The sequence below is a fragment of the Mixophyes fleayi genome, chromosome 8 (assembly GCF_038048845.1).
Source record: "Mixophyes fleayi isolate aMixFle1 chromosome 8, aMixFle1.hap1, whole genome shotgun sequence".
NCBI lineage: Eukaryota > Metazoa > Chordata > Amphibia > Anura > Limnodynastidae > Mixophyes > Mixophyes fleayi.
Window position 1 is genome coordinate 122,703,342 of NC_134409.1, and position 17,086 is coordinate 122,720,427.

Consider the following 17,086-nt stretch of genomic DNA (forward strand, 5'->3'; position numbering starts at 1 on the left):
TGTGATGCCTCAGGACTTTCAGCCTCCTCAGGGGGTCTGTCCAGCCAAACCAACCCTTAAAAAAAGGTTTGAGCTGCGATATCTCACATGCCAGAATTACAGGAGAAAATAATGTTCTTAAAGATTCTTAAAAAGGATTTAAAAGACACTCAAAGAGAAGCTGTGACTAAACTCTTCATCTGTGGTCTCATAGACGGGACCTTCGTTAAAACCATCCCAAACCCTTTGTAAAGCGGTAATTATGTCACTGCTATGTGAAAGTGGCAGTGGGGAAATTGTGAAGAGGACAGAAATGAGATGACACAGCAAGACGTAAAATTAGATTTACGATTTAATTCCAACGTAACTAAAAGTTTCTGTGATATCCAATAATGAACTGTAACGCTATCCGCTCTAACAACAGCGAACCGAGTGCAATGCATTGTTACACTGGTCATGCCGCATGCGTTAGTTCCACAATTAAAAAAAGAAAAAAAAAGAAAAAGTGTGAGCTTACAGGAATATTTGGACATATAATAAGGCATTTATTTTTATCCTCTGCCAATTCTCGCACGGTTGTGTTGAATGTGTTTAAACCTTAATGACCAGATGAGCTTCCCTGCATCTCGCTCCTCCGGGAAGGCAATCGCAGAAAATGCTCAGAAGACGCTCGTCTGAATGACTGCCTAAAGGCATTGTCACTCGCTGGACATTTTTTTTATTTTAAGTCATTTTGAACAGAATGGACCCAAAGGGGCCTTTTTTTATTATTATTATTATTATTTTTAAAAACTACATCCTACCTATCTAACGTAGTTTAACAGAATATTACTTATGGTGCTGCAGTTTATAAATCTTCTGTATTCAGAGGGCGAGCTGGAACGCTCTCTGCGTACGTCATCTGCCAACATCAGCGGCTTTGAATCTGCCGACGTCTGCGGATGACAGTGTGATGGGGGACAATTTTTCAGACTTAACCAATTACTCAGATATATGAAGCGTTCGCTGCCTCTCCTCTTTCATTTCAGAGAATGAAAACAGAGGAGCTCTGGCCTTAAACCGCTTTGGCGAACATTTCATCTTTTAGCAATGGGGAAAGGGACGGAAAAGCATACTGGTCCAAACAAAAAATGACAACTATACCCTTTTATTTAAGTTATATTAAGCAGCTACGTAATATGGAGGCTTTCCTATGTATGAATATTTTCTCATTAATCTCCTAGACATCCACAATATAAATGATACTGTTTATTTTAGAATTTAAAGGGTCACTAAATATATAATAGAAATTAATCTAATATAAATGGTATCGGGTCATACAAGAGCCCAATTGGTTATCTGTCACCAAATTGGGCAGATCGTGGCATGACTGGTGTAAACGCAATCGGATATGGGTGATCTAAATCCAAAATAAATTTTCCTGGATACAAATGAGAATCTGAAAGGAGAACAGGTATGTGTCATGTGTGTGTATGTGGTTATCGTGTAATAAGAATTCAATGACACAATCTGGTTGCCCAAGCAATACGGATTCTTTAACGTACTTCATGTCCTGGACAAAGGAGGGTGTTGACCACATGTGGACATCAGGACAAATAGAAAAATTCATCTTATACAACATCTTGGTTTTGCCAGCTGTGTCCATACTCTGGTGCTGTACACGTCAGATCAACAGAAAAAGTGATGTCCTGTGACTTCTATTATTTAAACAATGGAAAATCAGTGTGATCACCCCTCTGTATATACCTGCTCACAGATGGCTCCCGTCATAGTCACCGGGAACGGCCTCACATTTCCTCTTCCCAAATTCTCTCTTTTTCTTTGGTTGCTAAACAGTTTTAGCTCCCTCTTTTCCTCCTCATCCAGAGAATTGCAGTAGCGAACCTGGAACAGAAAAAAAAAAAAAAAGAGATTTCAGCTCTCGAACCTTCTGCAATTATATGAGTCATACTGCTTCAGACATTGGAAATCAATGGCAAGAAAGGCAGTTCTAAATATTTAGGAATAGTATGAAACATTTTCTGTTTATCTATGCGGGAAAGACTGCAAGTCCTGCTGTATAGACAAAATCAATATATAAGATTGTAGAGAAATTAAGTAGGAAAACATGGTACTTTTTTGCTGTAACACTGCTTGGAAATTACACAAAACACACAGCACCCAGGAAGGACACCGCAATATTTCAATACAAACTACACAGGAAGGACACCACAATCTTCCATACGCACACACTACTCAGGAAGGACACCGCAATCTTCCCATACACATACACTACCCAGGAAGGACACCGTAATCTTCCCATACACAGACACTACCCAGGAAGGACACCGCAATCTTCCCATACGCACACACTACTCAGGAAGGACACCGCAACCTTCCCATACACAGACACTACTCAAGAAGGACACCACAATCTTTCCATACACAGACACCACCCAGGAAGGACACCGTAATCTTCCCATACACAGACACCACCCAGGAAGGACACCGCAATCTTCCCATACACAGACACCACCCAGGAAGGACACCGCAATCTTCCCATACGCACACACTACTCAGGAAGGACACCGCAATCTTCCCATACACAGACACTACCCAGGAAGGACACCGCAATCTTCCCATACACAGACACCACCCAGGAAGGACACCGTAATCTTCCCATACAGAGACACTACAAAGGAAGGACACCGCAATCTTCCCATACACAGACACTACCCAGGAAGGACACCGTAATCTTCCCATACACAGACACTACCCAGGAAGGACACCGCAATCTTCCCATACACACACACTACTCAGGAAGGACACCATAATCTTCCCATACACAGACACTACCCAGGAAGGAGACCGCAATCTTCCCATACACAGACACTACCCAGGAAGGACACCGCAATCTTCCCATACACAGACACTACCCAGGAATGACACCGCAATCTTCCCATACACAGACACTACCCAGGAAGGACACCGCAATCTTCCCATACACAGACACTACCCAGGAAGGACACTGCAATCTTCCCATACACACACTACCCAGGAAGGACACCGCAATCTTCCCATACACACACACACTACCCAGGAAGGACACCACAATCTTCCCATACACACACTACCCATGAAGGACACCACAATCTTCCCATACACACACTACCCATGAAGGACACCGCAATCTTCCCATACACACACACACTACCCAGGAAGGACACCACAATCTTCCCATACACACACTACCCATGAAGGACACCACAATCTTCCCATACACACACACACTACCCAGGAAGGACACCGCAATCTTCCCATACACACACACACTACCCAGGAAGGACACCGCAATCTTCCCATACACACACTACCCATGAAGGACACCACAATCTTCCCATACACACACTACCCATGAAGGACACCACAATCTTCCATAGGCACACACTACTCAGGAAGGACACCGCAATCTTCCCATACACATACACTACCCAGGAAGGACACCGTAATCTTCCCATACACAGACACTACCCAGGAAGGACACCGCAATCTTCCCATACGCACACACTACTCAGGAAGGACACCGCAACCTTCCCATACACAGACACTACTCAGGAAGGACACCACAATCTTTCCATACACAGACACCACCTAGGAAGGACACCGTAATCTTCCCATACACAGACACCACCCAGGAAGGACACCGCAATCTTCCCATACACAGACACCACCCAGGAAGGACACCGCAATCTTCCCATACGCACACACTACTCAGGAAGGACACCGCAATCTTCCCATACACAGACACTACCCAGGAAGGACACCGCAATCTTCCCATACACAGACACCACCCAGGAAGGACACCGTAATCTTCCCATACAGAGACACTACAAAGGAAGGACACCGCAATCTTCCCATACACAGACACTACCCAGGAAGGACACCGTAATCTTCCCATACACAGACACTACCCAGGAAGGACACCGCAATCTTCCCACACACACACACTACTCAGGAAGGACACCATAATCTTCCCATACACAGACACTACCCAGGAAGGACACCGCAATCTTCCAATACACAGACACTACCCAGGAAGGACACCGCAATCTTCCCATACACAGACACTACCCAGGAATGACACCGCAATCTTCCCATACACAGACACTACCCAGGAAGGACACCGCAATCTTCCCATACACAGACACTACCCATGAAGGACACCACAATCTTCCCATACACACACTACCCAGGAAGGACACCACAATCTTCCCATACACACACTACCCATGAAGGACACCACAATCTTCTCATACACAGACACTACCCAAGAAGGACACCGAAATCCATATCCATACACAATGGCCAAGCCTCTTCCACTTTAAATCTGGACCAGTAGAGGACCGCTGAGCTGAAATACTCTGTGGTGTATTAATATTCTAATACTCTGATTGGCTACAGGTTGATTAAGCCCCACCCTTTTCATCTAATGTATGACCATGTGTCCTCAGTTTTCAGGAATGAACCCAAAAGGAGCTCTGTCCACAAACAAAAAGAACCAAAAATCTCTTCAGTTTGGCAACAGTTCAAACAGAGAAAGACCTTTCTCTGTTTTCTAATGCTAAATTGGAGAGCGTGCCAAAATTCAGGATAAAACCGAAGGTTTAACAATATGTATATTGCGATTTGGTAATACAATAGATCTAGAGAAGTCACCTTCATGTCATGGTGCATTTTGTAGTTCTGTAATGCTGTCGGGTCAGCGCCCATCTATCCTCCTGCTATGTGATGAGCTCAAATGGGAACATTTATGAAAAGTGGTGCAAAAAAAGGTACTATCCTTCGTAACATACAGTCAGAATTTGGCGGCTCCATGCATCCCCAGCTGGTTCCTTGCTTAAAGTATAAACTAAAATGTATAGAAAGTTAATTTTCCATGTTATTTGTAGGATGGAGGGTGATTTAATTACAAATCCAAGTCATCGATGGAATTTAGCAAGATATATGTCATTAATAATTGCATTTACGGATATATTTAAGAACCATAAAAATGAATATATAATGAAACATTTAACGAGATTCTGTAGAGCAGCCTTAGCAAATTATAGCAGCCTTAGCAAATCTATAGCACGCCAGATTTTATGGTACTACAAGCCCCAGGAAAGCTTTTAGGGGATGCTTAGAACCAAGTTCCACTGGAGACAATGATAACAACAGGACAGGGGACCAATGGCTGATCACAAGGCCATAAAATGTGTTAATAATGAATATTACAGCTGATAAGGATATGTATGCAACTGATTTTTCACCTATGAATCATTTTTTTTCATACTGCAAGGCAACGTGCCCAAAATAACAGGGAGATGAATTTAAGTCAAGTCTGTGTCGAGACACTAGGAATTGAAAATTAAGCCTCAATAAGACATTACGCTGGTTTTTTACTGCTGAGAAAACAGATCTCAATCGTTCACAGTAACAACATCCAGATACAAAACACGGCTGGAATAGAGGTTCCAGATGCGTATGTGCAATGCAATATCAAAACATGTGTTTGTTTTCAGTGGTCCCTATTACGAATATATAACGACTTACCTTGAAAACGAAATTACAGTTTTAGGATAGTCTTTATTTTACTATCGCTGAAACCCAATAAAAAGATTAAGTCTAAAAGGTTTATTAAATTACAATGGTGCTATGTGCAGAAATGTTCTGTAACCCATAGCAACCAGGTTTGATTTAGATGTCGAGCTTGTACTAGAAAAATGACAGAAGCTTATGGGTCGCTATAAGTTACTGCACCTTTATCACACTGTGCTATTAAATAAACCCACATTTTTGTTTCGTAGCCATTAAACACCACGGTCTGAGCTACTTGGCTAACTGGTAGCGGCAACCAGAGCGGCATTTAGAAAAGAGCAAAATTTTATTTCCATCTCACTTGACTATGTCCTACTTGCCCGGAATATCCAGGAGACTGCCAACATTTTAGGTAGTTGGCCTGGCAAACCATCCATCTGCATCCTGCTCACTTCATAGTGAAGTGGACGGGGGGGGCTCAATTGGCATAATTTTATCCCGCCCGTCACAGGACAATGAAACCCACCTGCACTGGGCCCTCGACTTTTCCCCCAGGATCTCCCGGGGGGAGAGAGAAGAGTAGAGTTGGCAGGTATGGACTGTGTATAGTACACAAAATGAGATACGTTATGCATTGGAACACAATGTATAGAATACAGAAAGCCTCATGGTTCCAAACAAAGCTCCAAAGTCTGTTTGCATTTTCTGAAACTGTCGCCAATATCTCCTGCTGCTAAGTAGCTGAGCAATTGTCCAATAGGGTACCGCTGGCCAAAAAAAGCACATTTTGCACATTTTTAGGTCTCCAGGCCAGGTGAAGCCGGTGGGCTACTGTTCCACAGGTGATGAAGGAAAGAAAGAAAGAAAAAAATTGGTGGAAAAGCAAACCAGCACGTTTAAAACCTGTTCTCAGAACCTAAGCCACATAGTCTCTTGGCAGACGCCCCCAGGACTCAAGAGATGGGTCGACCTCAAAAATGCACTCACACCAGAACACACTCTCAGCTTCCTCCCCTGTCTTTCCCGCAGTCAGAGACCGGCCTCGGTTTATTCTAACCCCTCCTTACACACTTACACTTGATCTAAGGGATAAACTTCACAGGAGATGGAAACTCACTTCATACCCCTCCCCTCTCACACCACTCTGGCATAATCCAGACTTCCCCCCCGGGAATACCAAATCCTATGCAGCACCCTGGCAAAAAGCGGGGATTACGCAATTTACTCATATTACAGGGATATATGCCCCTCAATCCTTCTCGGACCTGAGAGAAAAGTCTAAACTCCCGTCGTCCTTGTTTTTTGCTTACATTCAAATAAGAAGCTTTATACAGTCAAAATGCAGATCGTCCAAACTACGTAGCCCCACGCCCTTTGAGAGATGCTGTACTAACCGAGTTGGAGCTCAGGGACTGATTTCCCTGATATATCATGTATACCTCAGGCCAGTAAGCAGTTCCATCGAATTGTTCGAGACCGCTTGGGAACGGGACATTGGTAAAACTCTGGATCAGGAGGGATGGTCCCGGCTCAGAACTAGGATCTCCAAGGTATCCATTAACACGTCGATCAGAGAAAATACATTCAAGTTCTACACAAGATGGTACCTGGTACCCTCGAGACTTCACAAAATTTACCCAGGTACGTCAGATTTATGCTGGTGATCATGTGGCGGGGTGGGATCTTGTTATCACATCTGGTGCACATGCCCTTTTATATCCAATCTGTGGGCGCAGGTTTCCGATTTTATTTCTAAAATTCTGAAGGTCGTGGTTTCCCCGGACCTATTGGTTATGCTACTATGCTCGCGAGACAAATCACTTAATAAGTTCAGCAACAAGCTTGCACAAAATATATGTGCCGAAACACGCCTCCAAATAGCTAAGAATTGGAAGTCATCCTGCCTTCCGAACCTCCAAAGCATAACCTCCAGAGTATGGTACATAGCCTCAATGGAATACATCACAAGCCTTCTACATGATAAAGTCAGCAATTTTCACAAAACTTGGGATCCATGGTACTCCTTTCACCAGTCCCCTATGCCTGCCATTCAGTAACTTGTCTCTCCCCCTCATCTCGTTCCTTTAACCCCTTGTATCATCGCCCTCTCTAGATTTGGCCTTTCTTTGTTACTAACTTCTCTCCAGTTCACCACGAAGGTGGACACCAACTCTTTCCTCATCCTACCCACTAGCTCCTCTTTTGAGACACGCTGCCCCCTGAAGGTAGGCTGCGCGGGCCGCCCCCTCCTAGGGGAACCCATTGAATCTTTCATCTTTCTCTCTCCTCTTTTTCATTTCTTCCCTCTCTTTCCCCCTCCTATATTTTAACCAAAAAATAAAACAAAAAATAAAACAACAACAAAAAACAGAATCTAAGGAATTGTAGGAAGGAAAGTGTATAGTTAAGAACACAGCTATGGATAAAATTGCCTGTACTCTCAGACTCTGTTCTATATTGTATACTCTTGGAATTTTTTCTCTTCCTTCCTTCCCTGTTCCCCAATTACTTTGCAATATTTGTATTGTTATCAAAAATAAAGAGTTAAAAAAACAAAAAAAAAACCTGTTCTCAGATCCTGCCCCCAAACAAAACATAGTTTTCAGGCTGCTGCCTATTAACAATGGCATCTCAAAAACTCTAAACAGGTGAGACTGTAGAAACGACTGTCAGTTTGACTGACATGTTCCTCTGTGGAGAACCTGAAAGAATTCCTCCCCTGGGGGGCAGCATCAAAAAGATAAAGATTGAGAACGAGTGCCCCTAGGAGCAAAAAATATGTAATGTAATACATTGGGCAATAGTTTGCCTGAAGTTGTACTCTCTATTTCACAGTTATCCAAATGAAAAGCAAGACAAGAACTGTTACAAGCTAAAAAGAAAGTATCCATGTGTGAGCTCTTCTTAGTGCTGTGATACAAGATTACAGATGCATTATTATTCTTGCCTAACACATGTACCCTTCTGTACTCTATCAAATCTTTTGTTACCAAAGTTATTTAGGTTGGACCTGCCTTCCTAACCTATGAGCGCTGCAAGTATGGGGCTTAAAAAGACCACTGGTTGTGTTCTAGGAAATCTAGTGGTACGATGAAATCATCTGACCATGTGTTCAGTCCATGCTTGCTAACTCTCCCGGAATGTCCAGGAGACTTCCGGATTCCGGGTAGGTCTCCGGGGTTCCCTGGATAGTATTGCAGCCTCCAGCATCTGCCCACTTCCTAGTGAAGTGGGCAGAATTAGAGGCAAAATGCCGCGATTCTCAGGAAATCGCAGCATTTGGCCCCGTCCCTACTGTAAAATGACTCATTTGCGTCATTACGTCGCAGGGGCAAATGGCGTGATTTGCATAGCCCCACCCCTGAAATGGCCACCTCCCCCAGTCAGCTCCTGGACTCCGACTTGAGAAAGTCGGCAAGTATGGTCAGTCACTGTATGGTATCAATGTTGCGCTAAATGCGTCTTGTAGGATCCGGCTGTCCAGATCTGGCCACACAAAGGTCTGCCGTTACCAAACCAATCAGGTGAATTTGATGGAATACAAAATATACCTTTTCAATTCTCAAATCCAAAATGCAGAACACATGTATGGGTCAACTTTAGGACCGATAAATAATGAAATTCCTACCCTACGGTACTTCGATTTTGCTAATACTCATCATCATCTGCTTATATAGCGCCACCAACTACGCAGCGCTGTACAGAGAATATGTATCACTCATATCAGTCCCTGCCTCATTGGGGCTTACAGTCAAAATTCCCTACTACTACACACACACACACACACACACTAGGGTTAATTTTGTCAGCAGCCAATCAATCTGCTAGTATGTCATGGTGTGTGGGTGGAAACCGGAGCACCCGGAGGAAACACACGAAAACACAGGAAGAACATACAAACATCACACTTATAAGGCCATAGTCGGGAATAAAACTCATGACCCCAGTGCTGTGAGGTAGCAATGCTAACCACTGTACTACCGTTTTGCCCATGATACCAAATGAGTGCTAAATACAATATACAGCTAAAAAAAGTCAAATTACTACTCCACATATTGGGACATTTACAAAAGAGCCAATATATGTAGAATAATGCTCCCCCTACTTTTAAATATGAAGTTATTAGAGTCCTTGAAGTTGACCTTGAAGAGACCTTGAAGTTGACCTTATAAAAACACACTATATACAAGTCACTTATCTCCTAGGTGACTATTTTCCTTATATTTCATAGTAGGTGTTGCATTATTACTTAAGAGTACATGAGTAGCAGTTTTATTACAACATTTTATAATTTCAATGACAATTGTATTAATTTATGCTTTATAATAATTACTTTTTTTGTGTAATGTTTTACTATTTTTTTATGAAGAGAACAGAGAGCTGTCGCCCGGTCAGGTAGCTGCGTCTGACAGGCTGCTACACAGTGGCTTGTTCAGTTGCAGGGGTAATACTGGCTGTACTGTGAGACGTGTAAAGTGTGGCTGAGGTAAATTTGATGGGGGGAGAGGTCAATGAAGCAGAAAAACTAAGTATTGTGCGAACACAGCGTAGGAACAAATGTGAAACATATTATATTTGTCACTCACTGGCATGGACGAGGTGTACCCTAAATTGGCCACCATAGAGAAACGTATTATTGTATTTGCACTAGTGGGGCCTGAGTCATTAAGGAGAGCAAAGCATTAAAAAGGAGTAACTTTGCACCTGGGCAAAACCATGTTGCATTGGAGGGGGAGGTAAATTTAAAATGTGGGGACAGATTTATAGTTGGGGTAGGGCATGTCCTAGATTAACTTTAAATTTCAGTGTAAAAATAAAGCTATCATGCACTTGTGTGTGACAGGAAAAAAACAGCCAGTATTAAACTTATGTGCAAAATAATAAACTAATTTGCACCCCTTGCATTGTAACTTGTTTTTTTCCTGGAGAACATTTACTTTTTTTTTTGGCCTTACTTTCCTTAATGACTCAGGCTCGTTATGTCAGACAGCTGTTTGCACAAGTATGTGCACCGCTAATGTATATGGATGTGTGCGTGTGTATTTATATATGTACAGTATATGCATATTATATATACACAGACAGGGATATATACATATGTATAAGAGTCTCACTACCCATATGAATACACAGCATATGGTTTGCATTAAAAATGCAATAAAGAATAATAAAATTAATGCAGAAAAAAAGACAAATAACAAAAAAAAATGCCAACATATGGGTTGAATTTAATTATCTAAATTTCATTCCAAGATCTCAAAAAAAACCAACACAGAATTAACCCTTAGGAGCAAACTTCATATGGAAACTCAGTTGGAGATAATTTTCCGAGTCATATTTCACATCTTTCGTTTTATCTCTTTGCTTTTATCTCAAGCCCAAGTCTTGCAGGATTCTCCATCCATTATTTATTTTCATTCTGGAATGTGACCAGGTTTGTTCAGATGTGCGCGTCCAAAAAACTCACAGATCCGACTTGCAACGCTTTCCTCAACTTTTACCTTGGCCAAGTTATGACTCCGAGGTCCACACTGGTGGGAGTTACAAGAGGTTACGGAATGGAAAGAGAAAAACGTGATACGGGACCCGGGGCGGTACAGTCGGCAGAGAGAACACCATCAGCAAGTTACCCCCCACCACTCCAAATAACAGCAAGCGATCGTATTCCAAGTCCAAATAGTTTCTTAAAGTCATTTCATTCAGGAGACACTAAATAAATACTAAATGGCAACAGTTTCTTATTATACCAGATGCCATCAAATATTATTTGCTTAAACTACAGAAATATGTCACAATGTAATTTACCACCCGCCCCGTTCAGTCTATGCTCATTCTCTAAATATTTGCTATGTCAGATTTATTTTTATGCACATAAGGACTCTGCTGAGATGACCAAGGGTCGAAAGGCCACCTTTTAACCTCCTCAATATATGCACATGTAATAAAACCCAGATATGAATAGAAAGGCCATACTGCAGTGCATACCCTAGACACACGGAATTCATAGACGTACGCATGGGCAGCACGGTGGCTCAGTAGTTAGCACTTCTGCCTCACAGCACTGGGGTCATGAGTTCAATTCCTGACCATGGCCTTGTCAGTGTGGAGTTTGTATGTTTGCGTTGGTTTCCTCCCACACTCCAAAAACATACTGGTAGGTTAATTGGCTGCTATCAAATTGACCCTAGTCTGTGTGTGTGTATTAGGGAATTTAGACTGTAAGCTCCTATGGGGCAGGGACTGATGTGAGTGAGCTCTCTGTACAGCGCTGCGGAATTAGTAGCGCTATATAAATAGCTGACGGTGATGATGATGTTTATTAGCAACAAACATTGCTGAAGGCGGAATGGACAACCCAATGTCCATCAGTAACAGACATTGATGAGGGAGGAAGGAGAACATTTTCTACTGCCACTATAAAATATAAATAAATAAATGAAACAAACATGACTTAATAGAATGTCAAATTCAACATTATTTAGAAGCAGCCTAAAATATTCTTAAAAAGTTTTCCTCTAATTTATTGGCTTGTACTAAATACAGAGCTGTCCTTATTCGCTGCCCCGTGCTTTGCTGTGCTGTATGAAGGGTGCAGCTTTATGGTGTATACAGTGGGGTAACAAAAATAATACAAATTTTGAGTGTATAAACACACGGGTGAAAATCAAACAAAAAAAACAAACATATTTAGTAAATGTTGCACAGGGCAAAAAAATAGAAGTTAACAAAGGTTGGAAACCCCCTTAGAAATGCTGCCCAGCTTGAACAAACGTAATATATACATACGTTCAGCAAAACAATAACATTTTGCAAGTTGAAATTCACAAGTATTTTGCAGCTATTAAATTGTCTGCACCTCCCTGGTATTTACAGGCTCTGTCGCCCGTCACAGTTGGGTTATCAGAACAGTTCCCACTCTACGTAAGTGGAAGAACTGAAGAAATCAAAGAGCGCAGTTTTGGCAGAGAACGCTTTTACTGATACCAAAGCACGTAAAAAAATAATCAAATATCGATGGGCTGTTGCAGGCGCAGAACCATTAAAAAATGTACTTCAGCTTAAGAAGATTAAAAATACCACACGCTCAACTCAGAGATCTGACACAGCGGCTGTCATTGAAAAACGGGAGACTTGCTGTGTCGGATCTTTCCGGCTATGGAGATAAAATAAATCTATCTTTAAAATACTTTAACAACCAGCTGGACGTGCAATTGCAGTACAGAGATAATTCCTGCATATACGTTGGGGCTGCTCTAAACTTGATGCATATTAGAGAATGGTGTTTATTCTCTTCAAGGAAATTACGGGGTCAGAGATACCGCATGACCCAATCATTTGACTTCTCTCTCTCCCCAAGTCCTCGATTTCCAGTAACAATAAGTCCCTTTTGTGGCATTTTAATAATGCCGCTATGGCATTTATTCCAGTACATTGGAATCCCCACCTCCATTAAGGAGTGGTTTAGTTCAACTGACCACTACTTATTCATGGAGGAGATTACCTTGGCAGTGTTAGATAGATTCTCTTGGGTAAATGTATCAAGCTGAGAGTTTTCTGTCGGGTTTGAAAAGTGGAGATGTTGCCTATAGCAACCAATCAGATTCTAGCTGTCATTTTGTAGAATGTACTAAATAAATGACAGCTAGAATCTGATTGGTTTTTCAAACCCGTCGAAAAAACTCTCAGCTTGATACAGTTACCACCCAGGAGTTTTCAGCCATCTGGGTCCCATTGCTACAATTTAAAGATACTCCCACATAGAAATCATACTTTACCTCTTAAGCTCGGTCCACTTAGATTACTACACATGTTCTGCCTCTATACTTCCCAGATACTCTCCCTCCATGCTCACTCGATCCCCCCTTCCCCCTCTCCCTGTACCCTCTTGCCCTGACCTCTTCCTTGTGCCCTCAACCCTAACCCCCTCTTTGTCTGATCTGCTTGTTCTCCTATGTTTCTATACCGAAATAAGCCAAAATTGCATCATTGTTCAACTGATGTATTAGTTGCCGTGATGCTGTTATCAACAACCCTCCTTTCTAAAATTTAACCTGATGTCAAGGTGTTAATTTATTTTCTGTGTTCAAAAATCAAAGTATAAGCACATTATGCATATATATATATATATATACATACACACACTTTCAATTTATACTTTAAATGCAGGAAAAAAACCATTGTCAAAAGAATATTAACCCTATTTTCTGGAATTTTTTACAGGGCAATATAGCACGAACCGCATGCGGCAGACCTTGAGATTCAGGAGAAAAGTTACATAGATGACAACTGCAGCACCACTGAGCAGCATTATATAATATATAATTTAAAAAATAGTACAACTTTTTGCTACATTTTATCTACACAACACACTGCAGATAACTAACCCCTCCTTAAATCTATGGATAAACAGGTATATTTGATGATTGGGGTGTATCAATGAGAACAGCGGGATTCTTCCATAGTTCTTTCAGCACTTACCTCATTGTCATGAGGAGGCAACTGATGCAGAAGTTGTTTGATTCTCGATTTTTCTCCAGGGCTGTTTACATAGGGGACTTTATCATCGGGCAAGCAGCTGTAGTACTGGTGAACCTGTGGGTACAAAAAGGAATAGCAATTACTGCATGCAAAAACAATTCATGGTAATGGATTTTCAAGAAGGATAAGATCACAATGACACCGGAAAACAAGGAACTAATGGACAAAAAGCACAGTAAAAATATTTATCTGTTCTGTTGTTTTGGGGTTTTTGCCTTTGCTGAAAATCGTTATAGATCCAGTCACTAAACAGAACATCCCGCACGTAGATGTCTGGTCACTTACTGGTTAGAAGAGATACATTTTCACACGGAATGTGGCTGCGTTCCATTCGGACACATGCAAAAGAGATCTCCCCAACCCTCTGGAGAGAGCCAAAGTATTTTTCAGCAAGTCCATCACTAAGTAATGTGTTTAAGAATTTGTTTGTGCTTTAAACGTTTACACAGCTCATGTAGCAATTGAACAGCAAGTAAGCCCTGGTTATTAATATAGCAAAGTCTCTGTGTTGCAATGTTAAGTAACATAACTGAGCCGTCTATACTTCACTAGATGTAGTAAAAGGTCAAATATTTTAATGCTATACAGGGTGGTGGAATTTCTCTACAATAAGTGCTCTGAATATTTACATAAATAATGGGGAAAAATATACTCTCCTTTTGTTAGTAGTGATGTCAGTTTTGTCTTTCACTATAGTATCCATTGTAGCATATTCCACAGCCAAGCAGTGACAAAGATATCAACATATTTAATACCAGTGGTGGAAGTGGGGGTGTATAGGGTTGTATGCCAAACCGTCACTTCTCCTACCGCCTTCATTGTAAGTCTACCAAATTCCAATCACTTACATTCCCATTACATTTTTCATACCGGCACTTTTACATTTCCACTTCGACCACTGCCTGTAAATAAAATGTATTTGAACAATACCTACTGCTTCTCTGCTTCATCCTCACTCTAAGTTTCCTTATCTAGTGATTACATCAAGAATACACTTAGGGTGGTGATAACAAGCGTAATCACCAAACCTACACCTTTCCCTGCTCCAGCCCTCCCCCATGCACAAGCAACCGGTAATTAAACAAAACAAAAACATAATTTAATAAAATGGTAATAGAATATGGTGGCTTAGTGGTTAGCACTTCTGCCCCTTATCTGTGTGGAGTTCTCCCCGTGTTTGCGTGGATTTCCTCTGGGTGCTCCGGTTTCCTCCCACACTTCAAAACCAAACTGGTAGGTTAATTGGCTGCTAATAAATTGCCCTTAGTCTCTCTCAGTCTGTGTGTGTCTGTGTGTGTTAGGGGATTTAGACTGTAAGCCCCAATGGGGCAGGGACTGATGTGAGTTCTCTGTACAGCGCTGCGGAATTAGTGGCGCTATATAAATAAATAGATGATGATGATGAATACTAATGTTTAGTCTCTGTTTCAAAAAATGTACTACTCAGTGAGCAAAATCTAAGGGATTAGAAATTATGTTCCCAATACAAAAAGCATTTGGCCCATCATGATTATATATGGTCATAGAACTCCCTATTATTTCACAGTAGGGAGTGTAATGATAATTACAGTATTCTGTACAGATATGTGAATCTAAAAGCATGGTTAGTGATCTCCCTACCAGTATAAATAAGCATGCAATTACTTGAATTAAAAATAGCAAAAAGCTCAACACCAGTTCAGACTCTTTCAAATGTCCATGGCTGAAAAATCTGGTCAGACCATGGTGGCATCTAACCTATAGTTGCCTTTCTGCCTGATCTGGCTTCCAGGAGATCGAGAGAAAAGGTAGGTGGGGCAAAAAGTTGGTGGGGCAATCACGTTATGGAGTCTCGCCCACCTCAATACACAGGAGAAGATGAAACGATTGCCACTAGTTGTGTATTTTTATTATATTTCATTTATAATGCAGCAACATACTCCAAAGGGACCATGACATAAACAAATTACACACAATGACATGAAATAAAAGTAGAGATGGCCCTGGCCAAGTGAGCTTACAATCTAAGAGATGCCTAGGCAACGACCGGAACTTTGTAGTAGGTAGCGCCGCGTCCCGACATTCAGGTGCATCTATTTTGCAGCCCCTGTGGCCGCTTGCTTCCATTGGCTAGTACCTGTATATAAGGCTGGGAGGGCTTAGCCTCCCTACCGGTTATAGTTCCAGTTCCTGTGTCTTAGCCTGCTCCTGTGCTTGTACCTGTGTTGCTATTTGGATTCTCCGTGTATGACCCTTGGCTTCGTTTAATTGGATTTGCTTCTTGCCTGTTGCCCTGACCCTTGCTCTGTTCCTGGATTCTCCTTGTTTGCTGCCAGCCCTGACACCTTGCCTGACTCTGACCATGATACTTGCTTCGGACCCTGACCTCGGCTTGTTTCCTGACCTCGCTAGACTCTGCACCCCATTACTCTCTCCTGGTTCTACAGGTTGATGATAAGACCGTTAGCCGTAACACACCTGAGACATATGGAAGCGGAATAACAATTGTATCAGCCGGATAGGAAAGTGTGCGTTGTTGTTACAAGGCAGCAGCGCTATCAGCCACCAAAATACTAAAGCAGTCCTTGGTGGATGGCTGTGCAGCTACACGGGTGAAACAAGAAGACACAGCGGAAGGTGGAGGCATGAAACAAGAACCAGTCACTGTAAGAAAAATGAAAATAGAGAAGGTTTTTGTTTTTTTGTGCTACACAGGAACTCTGACTAACTGCCAACTTGGTGTAGCTGCGAGTAGCCTTGTGCCTTACTGTAATATCATACACGCTGCTGGAGAACTGAGCCAGAACTTAGCTACCCTATACGTGGCAGTAGCTATGGTCACCAAGGAAGCAGCGGAGATCACCAAAGGAGGAACGAAGCTTGCAACAGCGATGGCAGCTGAACTCAGGGGATCCAGGAGCTGAACAGAGTTGGTATTAGATCCTACAAATAACTCAGTCCTTGATGTAACGACACTCCTCGGCGCCACTCAGCAATCTTCCACCGCCTTCACAAATCTTAACCGATTCCATAT

At 42.0% G+C, this 17,086-nt stretch overlaps 1 protein-coding gene across 4 annotated transcripts in view; it reads right to left on the reverse strand.

Moving 5' to 3' along the window:
* Positions 1-17,086, reverse strand: part of PRICKLE2 (prickle planar cell polarity protein 2) — a 938,433-nt gene that overhangs the window by 751,720 nt on the left and 169,627 nt on the right. For all 4 annotated transcript variants that reach the window (XR_012678591.1, XM_075183368.1, XM_075183371.1 and 1 more), the window contains 2 exons: positions 14,014-14,127; positions 1,726-1,863 (listed from right to left, as the gene is read on the reverse strand). Coding sequence is in view for 3 of the 4 variants with exons in the window: in XM_075183368.1 (XP_075039469.1) it covers positions 1,726-1,863; positions 14,014-14,127 (252 nt within the window). In the remaining variant the exon portion in view is untranslated. The remainder of the gene's footprint in view (positions 1-1,725; positions 1,864-14,013; positions 14,128-17,086) is intronic.